Source organism: Vulpes lagopus, chromosome 1 (genome assembly GCF_018345385.1).
Source record: "Vulpes lagopus strain Blue_001 chromosome 1, ASM1834538v1, whole genome shotgun sequence".
NCBI lineage: Eukaryota > Metazoa > Chordata > Mammalia > Carnivora > Canidae > Vulpes > Vulpes lagopus.
Window position 1 is genome coordinate 52,592,133 of NC_054824.1, and position 25,805 is coordinate 52,617,937.

Consider the following 25,805-nt stretch of genomic DNA (forward strand, 5'->3'; position numbering starts at 1 on the left):
TAGCCAGAGATTAGTTTCTCAGAGAGGAAATTTTTTCAAGACCAAAGGAAGGCAGCACAGGGCAGAGACTACAAGATTCCAGCACGCGATCGTCCCGTGGAATTTGCGTCGTCAGTTTCTGGAGCTTAACTCCATCTGTCTTCCTCTGGACCGCACCGACGCTGCTCAGGCCCTCCCTGCTACGGAGTGAGACCGCACACCTCCAGGGCCGCAGAGCCACCGGGCAGGTGCGTCCTAAATCCAGGTGCTCCTTGAAGGATCTGAACGCGTTCTCCATCGGTACCGCTTTCCGGAGTGGGGGGGGGGGGGGGGGAATCAACAAGTGTCTGGGTTTGCCAGGTTCCCCATTCCGTCCCCCCCCCCCCCCCGCCGATTTCGGACGCTGCAACGGCTCACCTCAACCCGTGCTCACCGCTTTTACTAAAACCCCTCGAGAGGGGCAAGGCCGGTTCAGCGTCCTCAGCGAACCCAGAAGAGGCATTCTCCTCCGTGTCCTGCACCCCGCGCGGCCCCACGCCGGGGCCCGCTCAGGCCGAGGGCCCTGCGGCGGTGGCGGCCGAGCAGCTCCCACCCTCAGGCTCCCTTCCCGCTCTCTCGGGGCTCCTCCCAGGCCCGACCCCTCCTGCACGCCGCACTCGCGCCCCTCTGGGCGCCCCCCGCCCCCCGCGCCCCCTGCCGGGTTACCATGCTGGCGGGGCAGGCGGCCGCGGGCCAGGGGCTCTCCGCGCCCCCTGCGCACCGCTCCCCCGAGGAGGTGTGCTGCGTGTCCGGGTGCCTACTCCTGCCCGTCTGCTGCAACGGGGCTTAGCAGAGTTCTCGGTCGGAGAAGCGCACCAGGCAGCGGCAGTAACTGCGGGCCCGGCGTACGGCAGCCATCTTCGCGGGGCAGGGGGCCAGATCCGGGCGCGCTAGAGCGACGGCCGGGAAGTCGCGGAGCGGAGGGACGCCCGCTGCCAGCCGAGGCCGAGGACCGTGCGAGCACCGAGCGTCGGCGCTGCTGGAAACCCCGGACGCCGCGGCGGAGCTGCCCCCTCTACTGCGGAAACCTGGGTCGACGCACTGAGCATGCGCAGTGCCGCCGCCGCCGCCGCCGCCGCCGCCGCCGCCGCCGCCGCCGCCTGCGTGCGCCTCACTGCTACCCCCGTCTCGCGTGCGCTGCCTAGTGGAGGGATGGGGCCGTCGGCCTACTGTCCGCCAGGCGGCGTTGCGTCAGGTCCCCAATTTGCCGACCCCAGTTTGAGCCCACGTATGTGTCGCAGTGACCCCCTTAATGCAAACTTTATATGAACATCATCTAAAAAAACGTTTATGACTCAAATTTAGGTCTGAGACCCTAAGGCAAACTTGCCTTAAGTCGAGCATCCACTTGGTGCTCGGTAAGGTCGCTAACACGCTTTTCGGGGATTCTGTCTGGAGTCCCATGCCAGGAATGCAGGGAAACAGTAAAACTCCACTACAGTCACAGGCTCTTACAATGACTAAACTTTTTGAAAGCATGGATCTGGAGGTTGAGGAAAAGATAGGCTTAGGAGAGAAGCAGGAGGCAGGTAGTGACACCGCGAGGCAAGTCTTACTACAGATCCCATCATGCAATGGGGTAAAGACGTTGAGGCTCCCAAGGCCCTGAAACTCCAGTTCTGCGGAGACGGCGCCCGCGATGTACTCTGGGATTTGTAGTCCGCTGTTCCGCCTGGAGCGCCGGAATTTGCTCGCGATACTAGTACCACCTCTTAAAGGCCAAACACCCGACTTTGTTTCCTAAGAAGACACTTGAATCTATCAGGCAATTTATTATTTTTCCACATTTTACCTTATTTTGAATACGGAAGTTTGTATGCTCTGTGAAAACCTACAGTCTTACAGGCTCTTATCTTCATTTGGCAAACATTGAGTTTCTAGGATTTCTACCAGGCGTCAGGGACTAACAGTGATCAGATTTCCAAGACGCTAGTTCAACGAGCCCACTGAGTTTAAACCTCTTATCCACTATTATATTCTGGAGGTATTAGAAATGCAGTACGTTCGGCAGAAAATTAGTAAAAAAAAAAAGGGGGGGGGGATGGCAAAATGGTGAGCTACAATAACTAAGCCCAGCTGCTATTTTTAAATATTAGGATCCACCCTTCGAATGGGTGTTTTTGTTTGCCCCTCCAAATCAGCCACCTAGAAAAAGTATGTTTAACGTAGGCCAAAAAATCTAAGTTTTTAATTTTTAAAGGAAACTTAAGTCTTTTAAGCTTGACTTTCCTCCCAAGACCTCTTTAAAATTGGATTTTTCAATTTAAATGGGGGGGGGGGGGTCAGTTGTAAGGATTTATAACCGGAGTTTGATAAATGTGATTCACAAACACAAAAGATCAGTTTTGCAAATGAAGAATGAGGCAGATGGAAATGTTTTCAGAACTACTCAATTTCATTGAACATGTTGAATGCTAATTTAAGATATCTTGGTTAATACAGATAACTTCTATTCCAGCTAATAATAAAGCTTAATAAAATAATAATTAGTATTCATCAGGATAAATTAAGCACCTATTTTATTAAACTGCTGTTATGTTTCAATTACTAATTTTCTATTTTAGACCAGTACCTGCTGTATCCACTACACCTCAGATTTGTATTATCCTATTATATTATATTTACAGGATTATAATTTTCCTGACCAGTGGACCCTTGCTAAAGGTAGACCAAGAGAGTCCCTGTATTTGCTGGGTAGACTTGCATGGACAACTGAATTTGACTAAAACTGTTAATTTTAGATACTTTAAAAATCACTCTTGGGATCCCTGGGTGGCGCAGTGGTTTAGCGCCTGCCCTTGGCCCAGGGCGCGATCCTGGAGACCCGGGATCGAATCCCACGTCGGGCTCCCGGTGCATGGAGCCTGCTTCTCCCTCTGCCTGTGTCTCTGCCTCCCTCTCTCTCTTTGTGACTATTATAAATAAATAAAAAGAAATACTAAATCAGTCTGGATGATACTGAATTATGCCCTTAACATAGAGAAGAGGCTCTCTTAAAAAAAAAAAAAATCACTCTTCACCAGAGCAGTATATAATTTGTTAGACTACCCCTGTTGTCTCTGTCTTTTCGTTGATAAATACTTTCAATTTTCGTTTGCCAAATGGTTTGGGTGTTACATAGGTAAACACAAAGATCAATGTTATACATTTGCCAAGAGGCCAGATGATCCTTTCCCATTTGGGAAGGGAAATCTTGCATCTTGCAGGTTTTTTCAATAGGAGGAAGAAGAGTGAGGGATTCAGGTCTTTGATATAGATTCTTTTAGGGGGAAAAAAAAAAAACAATGCCTTGAGTTCTTAGAATTCAAAAATAAAAGGAGAGAAAATCGATATGGTGATGAGCTGGAAAATTTAAACTCCGAGAAAGACCCACAATGTGTAAATGGGCTATTGCTTTATTGATGAAAAGTGTGTTGCTTAGGGCAATATGGTTCCCTGGACCAAAAGCATCAGCACCAGAATTCTGGGAAAAAGGCCCAGCAATCTGTTTTCATAAGCCCCCAAATGATTCCGATGCCTCCAAGTAAAGTTGCCCCCTCTGCAATGGGCATTAAACTAGTTCTGAAAAATAGAAAGTCTTGGGGCAATCGTTTAAATTTAAATGCGGTGGTGGGGGGTGGTGGGGGGAGGCTTGAAGCAGTTTTTTTTTTTTTTCCAAGTCACTTCAGGACCGTCTTTAAGGTACTGTCTACAACATAATTTATGACACAAGTGAGTGTGTTTAACAGACCAGTGCAAGTATTAGATTGCATATAACTTGTTACACACAGAGGACAATTGTTGCATTAGATACCATCTAGTCTGCTTCCCACCTGGGTGGCAATCCAGTCTTTCAAACTGAAGTTGCTACCTATAAAACTCTTCAAGTTCCAATGAATCCTCCCAGGCAATCCCTTGCGTTTTCATTAAAAGCAAAATATATGTATATTTTTTATTGCGGGAAAATCCAACACCATCTGCCATCTTACCCCATGTTGGAGCGTAGCGTTTCAGGGGCATTGATTTCATTCACAAGGTGCATCCCCGGTTACGTTTTTTTGCGCCGGGGGAGAAGATTTTTCACCACGAGCATCAACCTGTAGTGCAACGTCCTCAGAACCGGCGTGCACGGCCTCCAGTTCTACGTCCCGATGCCGGATGCCGCCGACCTGCAGAAAAGGCGTCTGTGCGGCTGGGCGGGGGCGGGGCGGGGCGGGGCGGGGCGGGGCGCCGGGGTGGTCCGCGGGGGCGCGGCTCCCCGGGCTCGGTCGGCCGCGGCGGCCTGGACGCGGTGCAGGGACGCGCAGGGCCAGCGAGGGGAGCTGCAGGGTAACTTTTCCCAGGGAAAGCGCCCGGTCGTCCCCGCTAGAAGCCTCCCTGCCTTTTGTTTGTTTTTCTGCCGGAGGCTGGAGAGCGGCCGGGTTCCTGCTGCTCCACCATGCGCCGCGCGGCCCGTGCGACCCTCCGGAGCGCCCGGGCGTCCCCGCACGGACCGCGCGGCCGGTCCTAGCGGCGGTCGCCCCCCTCCCCGGGTGCCCTGCGGGCCGCGGCGCCCCCGCCGCCCAGGAGCCGCGCTCACCGCAGGGGCGGGCCCCCGCCTGCGTCCGCGGCGCGGGTAAGTGGGGCCCGGGAGGCGAGGGGCTTGAGCGGGGCGACCTGTCACGGGCGCCGAGAGCTGCAGCTGCGGAGGCACCGCCGCCCGGGCCCCCGCCCGGGGCCGGGAGGAGACGGGGACGCTGCCGGGCTGTAGTTTCTCTGCGCCGTCGTGTGGCTCTCGCCCTCGCGGCGTGGAAACTCCGGATGGCTGGGAGTCTGGAAGGTTTGGGGGGGTTGCCCTCGGCTCGGACGGCGAAGCCCCCCGCCCGGGTGGAAGCCCCTTCCAACGGGATGTGGAGGACTTGTTCCTAGAATTTCCCTGACTAGGCCCGTGGCTGTCCCATATGGGGTCTTAGCAGGAATCCGCACCCATGTATGTGCAACCATTTTTCAGTTTTTTGGTTTTTGTTTTTCTGCTCTGATTTCTTCTTGACCTGAGTAGATGTGATGAGACGGATGTTAAAGGGTTTCTTCCCCCCCCCCCCCCCCCCAGAGCAACCGTTTCTTTTGTAATGTGCCTGTTCAAATCTGACTTGGACACTACCATTGAGAGGTCTTACTTTTTTAAACATAAAAGTAGTGGGAGGCATCATTCCGCAGAAAAAAAAAGTATTCATTTCTACTTATAATCAAGTAAAGATCTGCTTTTGCCAAAGCTGGGCTATGCTGAGAGAATACTGCCTTGAATCGTGCATGCAAGACTAGATTTCTCCAAGGTATTGGGACTTGCGTTCTTGTGTGGTTTTGTTATTTTGTTTTTGGGTTGTTGTTTGTTTGTTTGTTTGTTTTTTGCCCAGAGCACTCTGTAGCAGTAGAAGTTTGATAGCTACACTTTTCGTTTCTTGCATTTTCCAGTGAGTAGGCTTTCGGGATGTGCCTCAATAATGAATTGTACTGTTGCTGAATGTGACATTAAAATGAGCTTGAAATTTGTGTCATCAGCATATAAATTATTAAGAAGAATTTGTGCTTCACCATATACCAGCCGTACTTGGAGTAAATGTATGCATAGATATGCACATATGAAATCACTTCTGGATAAAGTGCTGCAATTTGGTAAAGAATCCTTCTCTCTCTCTTTCTTTCTTTTTCTTTTTTTTTAATTTGGTAAGGAATCTTTAAGGCCTTCCTGCCTATCTGAGGACCAGTGATTGTCCTGGAAGTGGGTGTAGAAATGAGACCAGTGCTGGGGTTCTCTACTTAAAATGATATCCTGTACCATTGCCTCCTCTCTAAGGTCCAGCACCCTACACCGACCGTGCCAACTTTCTGTTTCCCACCCTGTCCACTTTGGCTTGCCCCTTCTCCAAAGTCAAAGCTGTTAGCTGGGCAGGAGTGAGCAGCCAGGTTTCTTAATGAGATCGGTTTAGTTTAGATGATGGAGGGATATAGTGGAGGGTTGATGGAGCCTGTCTGAGGAGGCAGAGGTCTGTGCTTCTTGTCAAGGGAACGCAGCATTTAGACACACAGAAGTGGGTTTTTCTCACTGAAGTTTCTTACCTACAGACTATGTGTAAATGAGCTGGCAGGATATAGAACAGGTTTTTGCGAGGTTTTCTTTTCTGTTCAACATCATAAAAGTTCTTTGTACTTTCATTGTTTTATTCGCAGCGCTTTTTGAGGTTTCTAGTAAAGGTGGAAATCATGTCAATCTTGAACCTTTGGAATTATCTATAACCATTTCTTTCCTTTATTTCCTCCATCCTTTATATCAGTGAGTCATCAAGACCTTTGAAATGTGATTTATACAGATCCCTGCCCCCATCCAGAACCTCACCCTTCCTCTCCTGCAGACCGGAGCAGCCTCTTACTGGCCACCCAAGCCTGGCTTTTTTAATAAGCCCTCAGTGTCTGTTTGCTGAATGAATGAATGAATGAATGAATGAATGAGATGCTCCTCTTTCTGGTCTCTTCAGCCTTTGTTGTCCATCTAATTTTTTTAAACTATCACTTCCTCAACTCTCTCCTTGCCTTGCAACCTTCAGTTCCTCTCCATTTGCTGTCACAAGTCTAAAATAATTTGCCTGATTTTTCAAGGCCTTCATAATCAGGCCTCACCCCTCCTATCTAAATCCTATTTTCAGCTCAGTTTACATCTCCATTTTTACGCAGTTTGGTCTTGCTGTCCTGTTAAGGGGGATGGCTTCATTCCCACTGCAGTGTCACTGCTCAGATTGCTCCCCTAGAAACTCCCACCCTCCTCCCTACTCTCCCTGGGCAAATCTTACCCATCCTCTGAGAAGGAGCCCACACCCTCCTTCTTCCCTAATGTCTTCTCTAGCTACTTATTTCTCTTCTTCCTCTTCTTCTTCTTCTTTTTTTTTAAGTAATCTCTACACCCAACCTGGAGCTCCATCTGATGACCCTGAGATCAAGACTCCCACATCTCCCTGGACTGAACCACCCAGGCTCCCCTCTCTTCTCTTTAAAATCTTAAGATAACTTGTTTGTAATCCTTCATTATATTGCCTGTATTGATCTCTAATTGGTTTAGATTATTTTAAGCCTCTTTAGGACAGAAGCCATAGTTTATGCGTAGTAATGTGACGTCTTGGGCTTTGGAATCAGAATTGAGGTCAGGGCCTGACTCCACTTATTACTCCTGTGGCCTTGTGGGATTCTCCTACCATTTGAAAGGAGGGGAAATGCCTCCTCAGCATGTGGTGGGTGGTGTGAAGATGGTCTATATTGCCTCAGCAGTGCCTGACATCCGCCTGACTGAAATCCCCTCATCTCTCCGCAGTGACTCAGGGGCCGGAACATTTAGGACGAATTTGGTATTTGTTGAGTGACTTGTGGTAGACTACAGGTCATGGCTCAGCTTGGAGGCCCAGAAGAGAGGGCAGCCAGCCCGTCCTTGAATCCTCCAGGAGTGTTATCCTGGCCTTACTGAACATGGCTTAAGCTGAGCTTATTCCTGGCTACAGCTCTGCTTCTGAGATCTGTTGCTGTTTTTCCAGCTGAACCTTGCCAGGAATACATACTACTGCCTTCTAGATGTGTGTGTGTGTGTGTGTGTGTGTGTGTGTGTGTGTGTGTTTCTCTCATTGCTTCTCTTGCAGAAATCTCCTTCATTTCATTTTGCAGGATCTTGCTGAGTTGGAGTGGTACCTCGCCCTTCTATTTTTCTGTCCATGTGGTATGTGTGAGTGTATTTATGGCAGGACTCCTTGCCCGGTGCTTTCTTGTCAGAATTCTGGGTACAGTGACCTTTCTGTGTGTGTTGATCTATCAGCCTGTGAGTAGGGCTCTCTTAAACCATAAATCTTCTCACTGAGCAGTCCTTGCCAACCAGTGTCCTAGAGGGGTATACAACAACTGGAGGACTAGAACTTTCCTCTCAGCAGACCTCAGTGCTTGTGGCTGATGTGGTGGCTGGGAGAATGTGCAGAGGTGTACACAGGACAGCTTACACACACACACACACACACACACACACACACACTGGGGGTTATGATGCAACCATATCCTAGGTTGTGACTGTGCTTACCCTGAAACAGTTCTCCTATTCTTATCAATACATGTATGTTCTGGAAAATTACCTCATAAAAGCAATTTGGTAAAGCAAGTCATTTTGTGGGGCAAATTGCATTACAGTGTTGAGTGTTAATGGCTTGAAGAAATCAGAGATGTCTTCACTTGCAGCCAGAGAAGTAAAAGCAGCAGCGCAGGTCTTTGCAAGATGGTAAGGAAAGTTGATGTGGACATTCACGCTTAACCCCTCTGTACCTAGTGAGGTGCTATGTGATGTTTGTTAGGAAAGTACTGCTGTTCAGCCGATCCCAGGGAAATACTCAATCCAGTATTGGATTGTGATGGCAATGGAAGTGGAAAGCTTCCATTCCTTATTTCCTTGCAAGGAAACAAGTGTCCTTGCACTAGTGAGTCAGGCACTGACTCACTGTGCTTTGAAAGTCGAAACCTTCATAGAAAGAGTGTTTGTGGTCGGGCTCAACTGTGCAGGTGAGATCAAGCCCTGTATGTGTGGATGGGTGAAGTTGTCTCAGAGTTTGAAGAAAGCACATTATCTGCCCCTCTTCTTTTAAATATGTGGTTCAGGATTAATTATACATTTATATACTTTGTACAAAAGTATATAAATGCTTTTATTTTCTTTTTAAATATTTTTATTTACTTATTTATTCAGAAGAGACACAAAGAGAGACAGAGACATAGGTAGAGGGAGAAGCAGGCTCCCTACGGGGATCCTGATGCAGCACTCCATCCCAGGATCACGCCCTGAGCCGAAGGCAGACACGCAACCACTGAGCCACCCAGGTGCTCTTATAAATACTTTTAAAAGACTACTAGAACACTTCTTACATTCACACATTAAAAAATATGCTACTCTGGAGATAACAAAGATTCTATTTGTATTAATTGGGTCTCTAGATCGCATCAGTAAAGTGAAGGTATTGGATCATCATTAAGGTCCTTTATAGAAAAAAAATCAAATTCTGTAGTCTAAAGTCTGATGCTATATCCATGTTGAATTTAGGTCCTATCAAGCTTAGCATTCAAACTATGTGGATTAATACTGGGTTATTTATTATCATACTTTAAATTTTTCTGGAGTTTTAGGTTTGTTGTCTTAACTCAGTTTTTTAAAATGGAAGGACCACAATAGTGCCTCACATTTCCTTTGGTACTTTTTCCACCATGGCCAGGGCTGTTGGCAGCCACTTGATAAATGTACAGTGATGGCCAAGAACTTGTGAGCCCCCATATTTCTGAGACAAGATCAATGCGAGTCATATTTTACCTTTCTGTAGGTGTAATATGACCTGTGATAAAGTGCGGATAACATGTGACTGCCCTTGTGGTTACTATGAAAGATAATGTCCCAGAGCCAAGGGTAAAGTATTATGTTGTAACGTCCAACTATATATTTGACCATATCACAAAAGTTACTATCTGCATGAACCTGTAGTTCCCAGAAGATAATAATTAATGCCTTTGGCCTCTTGTACACTGCCTTTGCTCTGCAAGTAAATTTATTAAAGATTGATTTAACTTAGATAAAACTGAGTGAGAAAAAAGATATATATTCCTGCATGTTACCCTAGCTATTAAAAGGCAAGTGTTAAAAAAAAAAAAGCAAGTGTTTTCATAAATTTGTATAAAAATTTATAGAAGGAGGAATGCCTGGGTGGCTCAGCGGTTGAGCGTCTGCCTTCGGCTCAGGGTGTGATCCTGGAGTCCCAGGATGGAGTCCCACATCGGGCTCCCTGCAGGGAGCCTGCTTTTCCCTCTGCCTGTGTCTCTGCCTCTCTCTCTCTCTCTCTCTCTCTCTCTCTGTGTATCTCTCATGAATAAATAAATAAAACTTAAAAAAAATTTTTTTAGAAGGATTCATAATTTTTTGCCCAGGTCCCTATATAATTGTCCAATTTTGCAAAGAAGGAGGCACAAGGGGATGGAATGGCAGTGGGAATGGGGTTGATGTACAGAAAAATCACCAATAGTCAAAATTATCCTTTACAGACACATAATGTGCTCATTCATTAATTTATTTTTTCAACAAATGTCTATTGTGAGCAACTATTTTGATTTGTGTCAACTGCATGCCTGATCTCTGTCTCGGTGCAGGGAATACAGTTAAAAACTGAATAAAAATTGTGCCCTCAAGGCATTTATATTCTTGGGAGAAGCACAGTTTATCTAACCCTATAAGCCCAGGGTACATGAGGCTTACATAGAGAGTGCTAAAATGTTTGTTTATGTGCAGATTTCCTGTTTCAGGGGTAGACAGATTGTGCTTTGTAGGCATAATTTACCTGCTCCCTGCTTTTTTAAATAGTCTTTATGGGACACAGCCCGTTTATTTACATTCTATGATTACTTTGGTGCTACGTCGGTGGAGTTGAGTGGTTGTGCAGAGACATAGCTCTCAAAGCCTAAAGTAGTTACTAGCCTTGCACAGAAAACGCTTGCTGACCCCTGCCCTATTTTATTTTTATATTAAGCCTTTACCTCTTTGGTATGTCTTACTGATTTGTTTGTTGCGGTAACAGTGAAGCACCTTCCATTGAGTGAGATCAGCTCCTGGGTTAAAGGTGCTGTCATAGTAGCACAGCACTAGAGATACATGTTCTCATATATGTTCTCATTCACTCTCCCCATCTTCACCTCACCCAACCCTGCCCCCCCACTTCAATCACGAGGTGGCAATCAGGCAGGTAGCTGGGCTCTGACTGCTGCCACCCTCAACAGCCATCATTGTTTTTTGTTTTGTTTTGTTTTTAAAGGTAGATAGATTTATTTATTTATTAACTTATTTACTTATTTATTTATTCATGACAGAAAGAGAGAGAGAGAGAGAGAGAGAGAGAGAGAGGCAGAGATGCCTCTCCCACAGGCAGAGGGAGAAGCAGGCTCCACGCAGAGTCCCGATGCAGGACTCCATCCCGGGACCCTGGGATCACACCCTGAGCCAAAGGCAGACGCTGAACCACTGAGCCACGCAGGCATCCCTTGACAGCAATATTGTTAAGCTTGGGGGAACTGTGCCCACAGCTCATCCATAGTTTTTCACATGAGTCAAGGGTAAAGGTATTGTTCCTCTAGCTCTTCAGCATTTCACACTAACTTCAGTTCTTTACGGTCTGCCTGAGCCATTGCTAGTGATGTGCCCTCATTTAGAAATAATCTACAAGTGACTGAAGACTTTTTTTGACTCCGGACAGGAGTGCCCTTTTGGTACTGTAGGTGAAGCAATAAGAAGCCGTGGATCCTTCTCATGGTATTAAGGACCCTGGTGCAGAAGAAGTCCTTTTGCTCAGAAGTGGGATTGAGGGAGGAGGAGGAGGGAGAGCCATGGAACAGTTTCTGGGGAATAGCAGAGGTGCACCAGCTAGCTAATTTTCTTTTCCACTCCCTCCAGTTGATGCAAGAGCCAAAGGCATCTTTAATGCACTCCTTTGCTGAGGTAAAAGCAAAGCAAATTCCACATGAAGAAAGTTCTTTTGGCCTTCTAGCTGCTGTCCGCAGTACAGAAAGGAGCACTAATCCAAGAGGCAAAGTACTTAGAAGCAGTTTTGCTGAAATGAATATGAGCAGAAAGAGTAGGCCCCAGAGAGAAAAATATAAACACAGATGTACTATTTTTAGAACCCTTTTGAAGTAAATTAACAGTATTAGCTTAACTCTTGTGAAATTATGACACATTAGAACCTAGAATCCGATGTGTAATTACCTGCAGGATAAAATAAAATGGAACTCTGAAGTGCCATAGAAGGGCCATTTGATAATTCTGCGCGTAATTCAGCTTTCCTATGAGGACAGGTAAGTTTCAGTGTTAAAACGATTAAGGCTGAGCAAGAAAAGCTGCTCAGAAGGGTCTGAATTTAGCAGAGCCAGTGAACCGCAGTTCCCAGACAAGACCAAATTTGTGCACAATTTTCTGCCTCTTCTCTTAAAAAATTAGTGATTGTGACATTTATTCCATGACCATCCAAGTTTCAAAATGAAGAATGGACTACCATTGTCCCCTGCCTCCAGCCTGTTTTCCAGGCTGTGAATGAGCAGGGTATACCCAGTATGAGCTGCTGGCCATGAGCAGATGTTGTTTGCCTCCACTGGGGATTGAAGCCGAAGGGAGGGATTTGGGGCGGATCGCAGGAAGGTTTTTCCTCATGTCACCTAGCCAGAGAAACCGTGACATTTGTTTCAAAGACTGAAAGCAAAATAGAGCTGTATTTCCGTGTTCATTGAATATGGCCTTGCCCGAAGGCCTAAGGCCTGATCTGATAACAGAAAGGGGGCCTTTCTGTGATTCCCTGAGACACAGGAATTCCAGTGTTGTGGTGGGAGGGCCCCTGGCAGCCAGCCTGCATTAGCCTTTCTATGGCATCTACTATTCTTTCATCTTAGAATTTCAGAGCATTTGTGGTCAGGTCAAACAAATTGATTATCATGATTTTGCACATGAAGAAATGGCACTGTGTTTGGAGATCCTGTACCAAGGGTGGTACCGGAAATAGATAGCAAAGACTAAAATTCAAATTTTGACCAAACAATGAATGCCTACTGTGTGCAAATAGAATGTGAGGTGTGAGGACACAGAGATGAAGGAAGTGTGGTGAGTGTCCCCACTAATGCAGAGGGAAGGGCTGGCTGTGAGGTGGGGACAGAGTTCTGTGGTGGCTTAAGAAAGAGCCATTAGCTGGGTCCGTTGTTACAGGTTGGAATGAAAGGCTCTTGAGGTGATGTTTGAGCTGGGCTAAGAGGGAAGGGAAGACGTAGATTCTGATTTGGGGGCCTGGCTGTGTCAGTAGGGTACTGTCCCACTCTAAAAAAGAGATATTGTATAGCATACAGGGTCCCTCTGGGCTACAACCTTCCCTTTCTAGCTTTTGTGCATGATGGCAAAACTGGAAGCATTGGTCTGGTTTTTTTCTTAGACAAGACTAACTTGAGTCCTGACATGGAGTCATGGAATCACACATCATTAGAGCAGGAAACCACCTTAGTTCGTCAAATCCAATGTCCCAATTTCATGGAAAGTAAACCTAAGGACTGAGAGGTACTCTGAGTCACAGGGGTTGGTGCCTGTGGCCCTACCCATGTGATCTGGACTAGATTGAGCAAATACTCAGAGTAGTGATTTAAATGATCAAACTGTTGCCTTACAAATGATGTATATTTTATATCCCATTCTCTCTATATACTGTGCTTTGTATTCTGTAAAGGAAAATCAAGAAATTGGACCCAGAACATATTGCATATGTATCAAGTAGCGTTGTGGGAGAAAAGACTTCTGTTTAGTGTTCATCGAAAGACTAGATGTGTTGCAAAAAATGGATGTATCAAGAGCATCTCAGCTTTTGCCAGAATTTAGGTTTTGGGTGATCTACAATATGTGACAGTCACAGAAAAAATAATTCTGTTTGAATTAAAAAGAGTGTCTTTAGGAAGAGCACTACATGGGTGCCTGGGTGGCCCAGTCAGTTGAGCATTTGCCTTTGGCTCAGGTCATGATCTCAGGATCCTGGGATCAAGCCCTGCACTGGGCTCCCTGCTCAGCCGGAAGTCTGCTTCTCCCTCTCCCTTTACCTCTGCTCCCCCCCCCCCACACTTGTGTGCTCTCTCTCTTCAAATAAATAAATAAAATCTTAAAATTATATATATATATATATATATATATATATATATATAAATTAAAAGAACACTAAATGATCCCAACAACAGTGACTTTGACCAAGTGGTATGAGCATGGGTGGTCAGGGTTTCCTATCCCAGGTGGGTCTCATGATTAAGGCAGAGGCCAGCTCCTGATACTCAGTGTTAAAAACCCAAGGAGCAGGGGTCCTGGCTGGTACAGTTAGTAGAGCAACTGACTCTTGATCTTGATGTCTTGAGTCAAGTCCCATGTTTAGAACAAATTACTAAAAAAAAAAAATTTAAATTCAAAAAATAATAAATAAAAACTTTTTCTTTAAAAAAACACAAAAATCAAGGAGACGGTGATTGTTCTGCAGGGCAGGTAAAGGCATTGAGACATCACTACATCATTTGCTATTTAAAAGCAGTCAACAAGGGATCCCTGGGTGGCGCAGCGGTTTGGCGCCTGCCTTTGGCCCAGGGCGCGATCCTGGAGATCCGGGATCGAATCCCACGTCAGGCTCCCGGTGCATGGAGCCTGCTTCTCCCTCTGCCTGTGTCTCTGCCTCTCTCTCTCTCTCTCTCTCTGTGTGACTATCATAAATAAATAAAAATTAAAAAAAAAAAAAAAAAGAAATAAAAGCAGTCAACAAGCCTGTGAGCTCAGTCTATGTGACAGTGCTTATGAGCTGAAACTGGGACCCAGTCCCTCTTTCTCTGCATTCACTTTGCCTCCATTGTAGACAGTCAGTGCTGGTGAGGTCCCTTGCTGGGTTCCCTGATGTTTGATTGCAGAATGAGGCCAACTAGACCAGGGCCACATCACTGGTTTCCATATTTGGACTTTGAGCTACAGAGTGCTTCTAAATTCCTCTCATTCTCAGATCCTCAAAAGATTTCATGATCTTTGGATCTTTTGCAACCTTTCTTTTGAGTTTGGTGCAGTCGGCCTGGGTTCCTATCTTAGTTCTATAACTTATTAGTTATATAACCTTGGGCAAGTCACTGTGTCTCAGTTTCCTTATCTAGAAAATTGGCGAGAGGGGAGTTGGTGAGCACAGTAGTACTAAGGGCAAGTTGCTTGTACCTCAGTTTCCTTATCTGTAAAATAGGGGTAATAGTAGTGCCTACTGGTAGAATGTTGAGAATTGAATGGGTTAATATATGCAAAGCGCTTATGATAGTACTGTACACCTATCAAGTATTTAAATTATTATCATTACTATCCTTTTGGTTTATTTGATGTATTAGGAGGCTAAGTGTGGATTAATTCTAGTGAGTGCTTTATCCAAGTTAATTCTTAGAGTCAGAGCAGTATTTAGAATACTGCCCATCAGCAAGTTAGCTAATTCCCAAGTTAAAGGATCGGCTGCTGTATTCCATTCCCTTCTCAGGAGGTCTGTACCTGGAGCTGTGAATTCAAATGCTGTCAGAGGCAGAGGAAGAAATGTAAAAGACTCAGAGAAGCTGGATATGTGCTTGTGAAACAGTAAAGGAATGTTCTTCTCTTTAAAAAAAAAAAAAACATTATTTTCTTCTCCAGTTTTTCTTCAAACATGAGCAGTTTTCAGGCTTTTACTTTGTCACTTTTGGTAGAGGTATAGAAACAGAGAAATATTTTTCTTCCAGTGAAACCAGTGATGCAAAGGTACAAAAATAAATGACAACTAAAAATATTAGCAACCATTGTGGTAACCGTTTAGGGACAAAGGCAGGATGGGGATTGTGATGAGCATGGGGACCCTTGCTCATTCTAAAAGGATGGTGATGTTTCTCTAGTTCTTTATTACCATGGAAAACTAAGGAGATCCTGTTATTAGCTCTTCAGTTTTTCCAGAGAAGCCCTAGATCTCATTTTTATATGAGAGATACTATTTTTAAATATAGACTCAAAGCATACCTCTGAATTCAGTTCTCAGGCTGCTGGTTTGCAACCCCTGGTCTACACAGTATGGACTCTCCATATGCTAATGTCATATATTCAGGGATTTCAGTCAGAATTGTGAAGTCTTGCCCACTGTGCAAAATTAGAAATCTTCTCTGTACTTCAAAGAGGAATGCCCTTGTTCATTGGGTAAGTAAGCACAGACTTCTGATTCCATTCCTAAAACACTCAACTTTAAATGAATGAAAAGCATTGCTCAGTGATTCAGATGATTGTGTGAAAGGCTTTGGGCCTTATGTTGGGGAGTAATAGGCTAAATAATATCCCCCAAAGGTATCAGGTCCCTGGACCTCTGAATGTTACCACATATGGCAAAAGAGACTGCAGCTGTGGTTAAATTAAGGAATTTGAGGTGAGAAGGGTACTCTTGATAATCTGGGTAGGCCTTAAATGGAAATTTAAGTTCCTATAGAGAGAAGGAGAGGAAGGTTTGACACACTCAGAAGAGAAGGCTGTGGAACCATAGAGGCAGAGACTGGGCCAGGGCCAAGGGATACAGTGGCTACCAGAAGCTGGAAGAGACAAGGAAGAGATCCCCCTTAGAGCCTCTAAAGGAAGTGCCTACACCTTGATCTTAGCCCACTGAGAAACCCAGTACTGATTTCAGACTCTGACCTCCAGAATTGTAAGAGAATAAATTTCTATTGCTTTAAGCCACCAGGTATATGGTAGTTTGTCACAGCAGTTGTGGGAAACTAATAGAGCTGGTAAGAAAATCGTTTTATATTTTTTTCAAAGATTGGTTTTTGTTAGTGTATGGGTAAATGGCATGTCCTCAGTAAGAGAAATTAGCCAGTGGTTCACAAAATGATTTCTTATTTGTACACCTGTAGCATCCTTGTGGTCTCCACCCCTCCCAGGAACCAACCCCAGGTACCATGTCTCCTAGTCATTGTGTATATTCCACCTCCCTAGCTAGGAGGGAAAGGCCTAGAGGCCAGATCCACCTCCCTCAGCTCTTTGGATCTTGTTACTCAGAACTAAGCATAGTGCTGTGTGCATAATTTTTCACTTGTGTAATATGTTCTACTTTAATTTTTTGAGCATACTTATTCCTGTATCTGAGATAAATATTTGTATACTTTTTTAAAAAGATTTAAATATTTATTTGAGAGAGAGAGAGAAGGAGTGGGAAAGAAGGGGAGAGGGAGAGAGAATTTTAAGCAGACTCTGTGCTGAGTGTAGAGCCCAACACAGGGCTCAATCTCAGAACCCTTAGATTATAACCTAACCCAAAACCAAGAGTCCAACGCTCAACTGACTTTGCCACCCAGATGCCCCTAAATATTTGCATATTTCTATAAAAATATATATTTCAGGTACACATGGATGGCTTAGTGGTTGAGCACTGCCTTTGGCTCAGGTCGAGATCCCAGGGTTGTAAGATCAAGTCCCACATCAGGCTCCCCACAGGGAGCCTGCTTCTCCCTCTGCTTATGTCTCTGCCTCTCTCTGTTTGCCTCTCATGAATAAATAAATAAAATCTTTAAAATATATTTATATTTCACATATTTCTATATTGTGCAACATAAATGTGGGTAAACCTCACAACCATGGGAAAGACCATACTTTGCCTTTTTTACCAAATTATAAAAAGTTGTAAAATTTTTACCAATCATAAGGAATCCGAAAGTAGAAACTGTCTTCTACTTATATACTGAGGTCTCAATAGAATGACATATAGACACAATGTTGTGGAAAGGAGCCAACATGATGGGCTTGAGAGGAACCAGAATGACATGGCTGTGATTTATTTTTTTTATTTTTTATTTTTTATTTTTTAAAGATTTTATTTATTTATTCATGATAGTCACAGAGAGAGAGAGAGAGAGAGGCAGAGACAGGCAGAGGGAGAAACAGGCTCCATGCACCGGGAGCCCGATGTGGGATTCGATCCCGGGTCTCCAGGATCGCGCCCCGGGCCAAAGGCAGGCGCCAAACCGCTGCGCCACCCAGGGATCCCGCTGTGATTTATTTTTATACTGAGTTGAGACTTGAGTTAGCTACAGTTAAAAACATAGTTTAATGGCTTTTGTTCTAAATGAGCATTCCAAAGTGCCAAGTTAATAAAATACACTGCAATACCCAACTTTTTATTTCACATATGCATTTTACACATTTGATGTTTGTCTACCTTTTTTAAAGAACTGACTCCATAGATATAGATGTCTCTCCAGCATCAAAGAATGTACAGTACAAATAGTCAATAGTATGCTGAAACTTCTTTCCTGTTAAAACTCGGAATGAGAGTTCTATGATTTCCTTGGTTGCCTTTTTAACTGAGGCTACCTTGTTCCGTGTGGTAAGTTTCACTATCAGTAGCATACAGACTGGGTCCCTCGTGGGTGTCAGAACAGTCTTGTCTGTTGGGCCATTATCAGAGGATTTGCAGAATCTGGGTTTAGGTGCCACCTACAGAGAGGACTTGTCTGAGAAAACCATCTGCCTACCATGGAGGGACCTACAAGGCCTAAGAGAAGTTGGGTTTGGATAAATACTGGGGAGAAGAAGGAAGCCCAGTCCCAGCTGGCTAGTTGTCCAGGCAACCCTGAGTGACACCCAGGACCATTTTTGGACACTCATCCTATAAGATTTGTAGTCATTTGTTCTTGCAAAATGGAAGCAGATCCTGGTGGATAGAAAATTTACCTTAGGCTAACAGAATTACTTCTTCTAATTTGTCTCCAACTCTATTCCTCTTTCAGTTTTCAAAACCATACTAGCTACAGAAGTTCAATCGGTTAATGGATTAATTGACCTATTACCTCCTGTATAGATAGAATTTTGAATTTTAGTCTCTTAAGTCAGAGTAGCCTTAGTATACTGTATCCAGAATGCTTTCAGCTGTACTTGAGGGAATATCTAACATTGGCTTCAGCAACAAAGATTTTTAATTAGGTCCTATAATGAGAAATCTAAGGCTGATATTTTCAGAGATCATGCAGCAGCCTAGTGGTATCATCACAGACTCAGCCTCTTTCTTTGTTTTTATCCATTCTTAGCAGACAGGATTCTCCTCTTTAGAGTTGATTTCTCATAGTCACTAGAAGGCTATCTCACAACTACATATGAGTTTTATGCAACTATGTTTATTTAAAGCAGAAACACAGGGCAACCTCTTTGTCAGCTGTCTTTATCAGGCAGGAGATTCCCTCTTAGAAGCCTTTCTCTTTCTCCTACCAGCTCACCATCCTTTCCATCTACGAGTAAGAGCCATAGCCCCATTCCTAAACAAATTTTAGTGGGAGGTGGAATAGCTTAGCTTGGCTTAGAGTGATCACAGTTCATGCCCTAGGGCTGTGGTAGGTGGCTGCCAACCCTGATTATGTTGGATCCTGAATATAAATAGTGTTTTGAAAATTAAGCAAGAAGGGCAGCATTGCTATTGGGTAGATCCACAGTGGCATCTACTGCCTCTCCCTTCTTTTTTCTACAGCATTGTCCATTGCCCTGTTGTTTTCCCAGAGTAGCAGTGAGGTTTTTGTTCAGTTTCAGATTATGACATGAGTCATCATATTTGAGCCACCACAAAAGTGGTGAACAACTGAAAATACCGATCTCAAATGTATTTAACTGCTTCCTGCTGGGATATGCCCAGAATTGACTGTGGGTGGACTGATGCTTCTTGTGTAATGCTAATATGAATGATGCCACTGCAATTTTTTTGATATGGGAAATAATTGACCAGAGACCAGAAAGCTCAGACAGTGGTCATGGTCCTGTTCTCTGGATCCAGACATAGTGTAACTAATCCTTTTCCCTTATACCCGTTTGTACACTTGAAACGATGAGCATGGTTCCCCAAGTCTCTTTTACTTCAAATATTCTTTCAGCTACTCTTCTGGTGCTTTTATTTAGGCCCTTTATTATGTTCTTTAATGTCTCTCTTGAAGTTTGTCGTCCAAAGTTGAAATGATCAGAGTCGTGCAGATCAACCTTGTCTGAATGCTGAGCTCTTCATAAGAGCTCCAATAATGTATTATCTTTGGAGAAAATTAAACAACCTTAAAACTACTTGTAGCTGTCTACTGAGCATCTGCAATGAGAGGTTTTGTACATTCCTCAAATCCTACACCTCAGGAAGCAGAACCCATCATCTCTACACCTTGTCCAAGTAACATATATGCATACATTCCCTATTCCAAACATGTGTCTCCTGTATCTAAGAGTCATGTAGGCTAGGTCTCTTGTACAGGCCTTCAACATGTATCATATAGACTACAGCAAACCTTCCAAACTAGTTTCTCTGCCTGTAGTCTCTCCATCCTAACATCTATGTGGTCTCCAAAGGTATCTTCCTCATGTTGTTTCCCTACTTCAAAATACTGGAGAACTCCCCTCTCCAGGGTAAGGACCAAAACTCCTGCATGATGAATATATTTCTTCACACATGGGCCCACCCCCACCCTGAGTTTCTAGGCATTTCCCGCCATTTCCTTACTTCTCTCCATAGTCTTTATGCCCTAGACCCATACTTCGCAGTCTGGTTACACATTAGAATCACCTGCAGAGCTTTCTTAACTACTGAAACTCATTCCCCACCCCTCACCTGACCCTTAGAGGTGGGGTCTGGGCAATAGTATTTGTTAAAAGGCTATTCTAGTGTTCAGCCATGGATGCAACCACTGGACTTTTGCCCTCTCATGAACACACCAAGGTCTGTACCACCAACTTTTTGCACAGTTTCCTCCATCTATAATTCCTTTCTCTTCCTTTTCTGCTTAATAAAACCTTGTTCATTTACTACTTTAGTACTACCTCCTCTCTTCTTTTCTCTCAGATCCCTCCCTCCACTGAAGAGTTGGTTGCTCTTTCTACTATAGTCTCATAGTACTTTCTACATTTTTCATGATCACGTCAGTTGTGAGTTATTTAAAGGACACTTATCTTACTCATTGTGTGCCGCAAAAGCCTTGCATAATGGTTAGCATCTTAGTAGAGGTGCAATAAAATTCTGCACTGTCAACCTGACATCAGTGCCTGAAGAGACACCAATTTGATCTATTGTACAATCATTATGTAATTACCTGAAATAACATAAGATTAAAAAGCTGCTATCATGGCATGGTGAAAGTCAAATGTTTCTAGAGTAATCAAATTTAATTCTATGATAATTTGACAAACTGTATAAGAAGCTATTAGGATGACTATATGTTAAATGAATGACTCATTCTATCTTGACTTCACTAAAGTTCTTAATTCTTTCACAAATGGCTTTCTCAATGATAATCTAGAAACATTGTCCTAATTATACAATTTAATTGGATGAGGAAGTAGTGAGACATAACTACCAAAGAAAGGTTTCTGTGATTGATAATTTATAGATATGAATCAATAATATAATGCTATTGCAAAAAAAAAAAAAAAGGTAGGGGAGAGCCCACATGCTACTGGAATGCACATCATTATTAAGGTTGGTCACCACAGCTCATCAAGGGAATGGAGAAATGTGTGAGGATTCAGAGATGAATGCCAAAGATAATTAAAGGAGTGGAAAAAGGTCTTATGAGGAAAGGTTGCATAATTAATGCGGGAGAAGGCTGAGAGACACACATTTGATTACTGATTTCATGTATACACACAATTTTGTGGGGTACTTTCTTTATATCTACCAAAAAACGAAGCATGAAGAAATTAGCTTAAATTAAAACAGGCAAGTTTTAGTTGGACATTAAGAAAAATATTCTAATTAACTAGATTACAAAATGCAAATCTAACCGTGTTATTCTCAAGTTAAAAAAAAAATTTAACTTCCCACTGCCTCTAGGTGAAAGCCTCCTTTTTGTTGTTGTTTTTTTTTTTAAATAAAGCATGTGATTTATTAGCTGCTATTTGACAAATCAAGGAAGGTACCAGTGATTTTTAGGAAGATGACATACAAAAATGGTTTGGGAATTTTAATTTGTTAGAAAATGAAATCATGAATGATGTAGAAATCATTTAGGTCATATCAAAAATAGGTAGAGATAGATATGAAAAAGAAGAAAAAGGGGAAAATAAGCCCAGAGTTAAAAATTGCTTATGTTGTGGTTCAAGTACTCTTTCTGTGTTGTGTTGAGACACAGCCATGATGTATGTTCTAATGTTAGGTTTTATCGAATAAATCTACACTTTTATGTCTTAAGCTGAAATAAAATGTTTAAGATATATATCTTTTTAAAGATTCTCTTCCTTTACCATTTTGATAACTTTTTAAACTTCTAATGTAGAATAATTTACATTAGAAACATACAGAAAACTTGCAAGAACAGTCCAAAGAATACCCATATACCTTTACCCAAATTTACCTATTGTTAACATTTAACCCCATTTGTTCCCTCTCTCTACCCTCACATCATTCCCTCCCATGCACACAATATTTTAACTGTACCCCCTGGAGAACAAATTGCATACATCATGGTCCTTGACTTATACATCCTTCAGGGTGTATTTTCTAAAAATAAGACTGCTCTTACAGAACCACAGGACAGATATCAACTTCAGTAAATTTAATACAGATGCAATACCTAATCTACCATCTGTCTTTCAGTCCTTTCCATTGGCCCAATGATGTCCTTTGCAGCACTTTGTCTCCTTTGATCAAGTTGAAGCCTATGTTTTTCAAAGTGGCATCTGAGGCCCTCCACAAACAAAACTCTGAGGTTCTCTCTCTCCTGTTCCAAGCTCCCACCTTACCCCTCCCTCCTGAGTTGATGCCTTTGTTTCTGCTCCTTGGACAGCTAGAATGCCTTACCTTACAAAACACCTTCTTCTCTTGTTCTCTCAAGCTCCGTCTTTTGTGAAGACTTTACTTATGCCCTCCCTTACCCAGATGGAATAGACCCTGCTGGAAGCTAGGGGACTTTCCCTTGAACCTCTCCCACACCCTGTCCCTGAAACCTAAGCTGACTTGAAATATCTTAGTGCATATTCGCTAGTACATACCTGGCCAATCCACCGTCATCCCCTAGAACATATCTGGGGATCCACCACCACCACCATCATCCCCGTCCTGAGACTCTAAGATCTTCAAAAAAAAATGAACAATAAACTATGTAAATACCTTGTTTCTCCTCAACCATTCATCCACTAATATTAGCATTCATCAGTGACTCTTGTCTGCAACAAATCTTATTGTGGTATTTGCCTAATAGTGAATTTTTTATTTCCTTCTTTCCTTCTTCATTTATTGTTTGGAATTCTTCTGGAAGGACAAGGTGCGTAAACTGGATTTAGATGCAGAACATCGCATACTTCTAATCAGTGTTTTCTGATCTTTTGATTTTTCAGATAATTATTTTATCAGCTGTTTTTTGCTCAGGGTGCCTGGCTGGCTCAGTTGATATTGTATGCAGCAGTTCTTGTTGTCGGGGTCGTGAGTTCAAGCTCCACAGTTGACATAGAACTTACATTAAAACAAAAACAAAAAAAACTTTACTTTTATTTTAGCATTTATATTTTATTAAGCATTGCAATCACTTAAGTTATTGCTATATTTTCTTTATTATAGACAGATTGAATGACTCAGTTCTATAAATTGCAAAAGCCAATGATTTGTTATTAAAGAAAAGACAGGGATCCCTGGGTGGCGCAGCGGTTTAGTGCCTGCCTTTGGCCCAGGGCACGATCCTGGAGACCCAGGATCGAATCCCACGTCGGGCTCCTGGTGCATAGAGCCTGCTTCTCCCTCTGCCTATGTCTCTGCCTCTCTCTGTGTGTCTCTCATGAATAAATAAATAAAATATTTAAAAAAAAAAAAAGAAAAAGAAAGAAAAGACAGCTAAATGACTTTAAAAAGGGCACACCCTATATACAGACCTTAAGAAATTAGTTGTTCTTTGTTTAGCTTCTGTATGTCTAGTAATAAAAATAATACTGTTGATGCCTAGCCACAAATAGTTCATGGATCACATGTAAATTCTGTATCAGGAGAACTTTAATTTTAACATTTCTTGGCTTTGTTACATTGTAAATTGTAGCAGAAATACACAGAACACAGTATATTTAGTACAGATTTTTGTAGCTCTGCAATTTTTGTCAACCATAGTTTTCATGCAGTGTTTGCCCACAGTGGCTGGTCAGCAGAAAAGCATTGAATTGCAACTGATTCATTTCTGAGTCAGTGACAAGTTCACTTTCCAAGAATGGTATCTTTCATCTTATGAAAATTAAAAAGAGCATTATTTAGGCCAGAGGTTGGGAAACTTTTTCCATAAAGGTCCAGATGATAAATTTTTTAGGTTTGTTTGTTTGTTTGTTTGTTTGTTAAAGATTTTATTTATTCATTCATGAGAGACAGAGAGAGGCAAAGACACAGGCTGAGGGAGAAGCAGGCTCCCCACAGAGAGCCCAATGCGAGACTCTATCCCAAGACCCCAGGGATAGTCTCACAACCTGAACCAAAGGCAGACACTCAGCCACTGAGCCACCCAGGTAAGCCATATAGTCTTTGTCACAACTACTGCTAAACTCTGCTCTTGTAGTATGAAAACAGCTATAGACACTATGCAAATGAATGACCATAACTGTGTTCCAATAAAACTTTATTCACAACAACAGGTGGTGGCCTGGGAGGGTTATTGTTTGCTGACCCTTGATTTAGACAATAAAAATACACAAAATGTACATTAGCAGTTACTCTTGTCTCTCATTTTTCTCTACAGGCAGAAGACTGATCTTTGAAAATATGTATTTGGGAGATAGTCACGTTCTATTGAATACCTTGTGCTGGTGCTGCCATCGAAAAATCTGGTTACACTCTGGGGAGGCCTGCTGCTTCTGCAGGACTGCACCGCCTCGGCCCTGAGATGAGTGTCCAGCCTGAGCGGGCACACCATGAATAGATACACAACAATCAAGCAACTTGGGGATGGAACCTATGGTTCCGTCCTACTGGGACGAAGCATTGAGTCTGGGGAACTGATTGCCATTAAAAAGTAAGTTTTATTCTTCACTCACATCAATTCATCATCAACGACACATGTCAACATCGTTTTCACTCTACCCTCTGCATTTCTCGTTATTGAAAATTTCTAAAGGTGGGGGGAGTGGGTAGGAGGCATACAGGAAAGTCTTAGACATTGATTTATGTGGGCTAGATGATTGTTGGCTCCGGAATGTTCGTGTCAGAGGTCTTAAACACATTCCTACTTTAGATTTGCATATGACACTAGTCCTCTTCCAAACTGTCATATCGTAATGTGACGTAGTAATGAAAAGGTTTAGAAACATTTTATTGGAAAGGAAACTGACACTGAGAAGTTAAGTGACTTGATTTGGATCATTCACACAGGTGGTGGTCTAGGGACTACTATCTTCACCTCCCCACTCTACTTCCCCTTTACAATCTGAGTCCAACCTGAGTGTATTAGTTACCTCTTGCTACCTAATAATTTACCCCAGGAATTCATGGTTTTAAACTACACCCATTTATTACCTCATGGTTTCTGTGAGTCAGGTGTCTGGGCAGGGTTTGGGTGAGTTCTTTACATTAGGGTCTCTCATGAGGCTATAATCAAGGTGTTGGCTAGTGCTGAGGTCTTATCTGGAGACTGGGCTAGGAAAGGATCCACCTCCAGCCTCATTCACATGATTGTGGTAGCATTCAGTACTTCCTGGGTGGTTACACTGAGGGCCTCAGTTCCCTGCTGGCTGTTAGCTAGACATTGTCCTCCGTCCTTTGTCATGTGGGCCTCTCCAAAGAATAGCTCTCAACATGGCACCTTGCTTCAAGATGGGGGGTCGTGAAGGCAATGAGAGAGGCTTCTGTCAAGGTGGAAGTCACATCATTTTGCTTTTGTAAACTAATACAGAAGGGATATCCTCTCAGATTGCTGTGTTCCGATGGTTAGAAGCAAGTCATTAAAGGAGAGGCCTTATACCAGGCTCTGAATACAAGGAGGTGGGAATCTTCAGGGACCATTTCAGGGCCTGCCTGACACACCACCTATATCCAGTCACTTTCTCAACATCTCCATTTGGATGCCCTGCAGACACTTCAGATTTATTATATCCCAAACTGAGCTTATATTCACCATTCTCTCTCTCTTACCCCAAGCCTATTTTTCCTCCCACGTTCCTTATCTTGATAAATGACACTACCATCTCTTCAAAACCTGCACATCCTTCTGACCTCCCTCTGTATGCCCAGCATTGGCTACCTAGACCTGTAGATTCCAACTTCTAT

The 25,805-nt window shown here is 43.5% G+C and overlaps 2 protein-coding genes across 5 annotated transcripts in view; one reads left to right on the plus strand and one right to left on the minus strand.

Annotated features, from left to right (window-relative positions):
- FBXO9 (F-box protein 9) overlaps nucleotides 1-822 on the minus strand; it is a 45,663-nt gene extending 44,841 nt beyond the window's left edge. For both annotated transcript variants that reach the window (XM_041757579.1, XM_041757585.1), the window contains exon 1: nucleotides 685-822. In XM_041757579.1, coding sequence (XP_041613513.1) covers nucleotides 685-687 — 3 coding nt within the window. In that variant the 5' untranslated portion in view covers nucleotides 688-822. The remainder of the gene's footprint in view (nucleotides 1-684) is intronic.
- A 3,461-nt stretch (nucleotides 823-4,283) lies between these two features.
- Nucleotides 4,284-25,805, plus strand: part of CILK1 (ciliogenesis associated kinase 1) — a 57,319-nt gene continuing 35,797 nt past the window's right edge. Inside the window, exons 1-2 of one of the 3 annotated variants that reach the window (XM_041760794.1) lie at nucleotides 4,284-4,612; nucleotides 24,283-24,555. In XM_041760794.1, coding sequence (XP_041616728.1) covers nucleotides 24,455-24,555 — 101 coding nt within the window. In that variant the 5' untranslated portion in view covers nucleotides 4,284-4,612; nucleotides 24,283-24,454. The remainder of the gene's footprint in view (nucleotides 4,613-24,282; nucleotides 24,556-25,805) is intronic. The other 2 variants (XR_005988807.1, XM_041760803.1) reach the window with 2 other exon arrangements.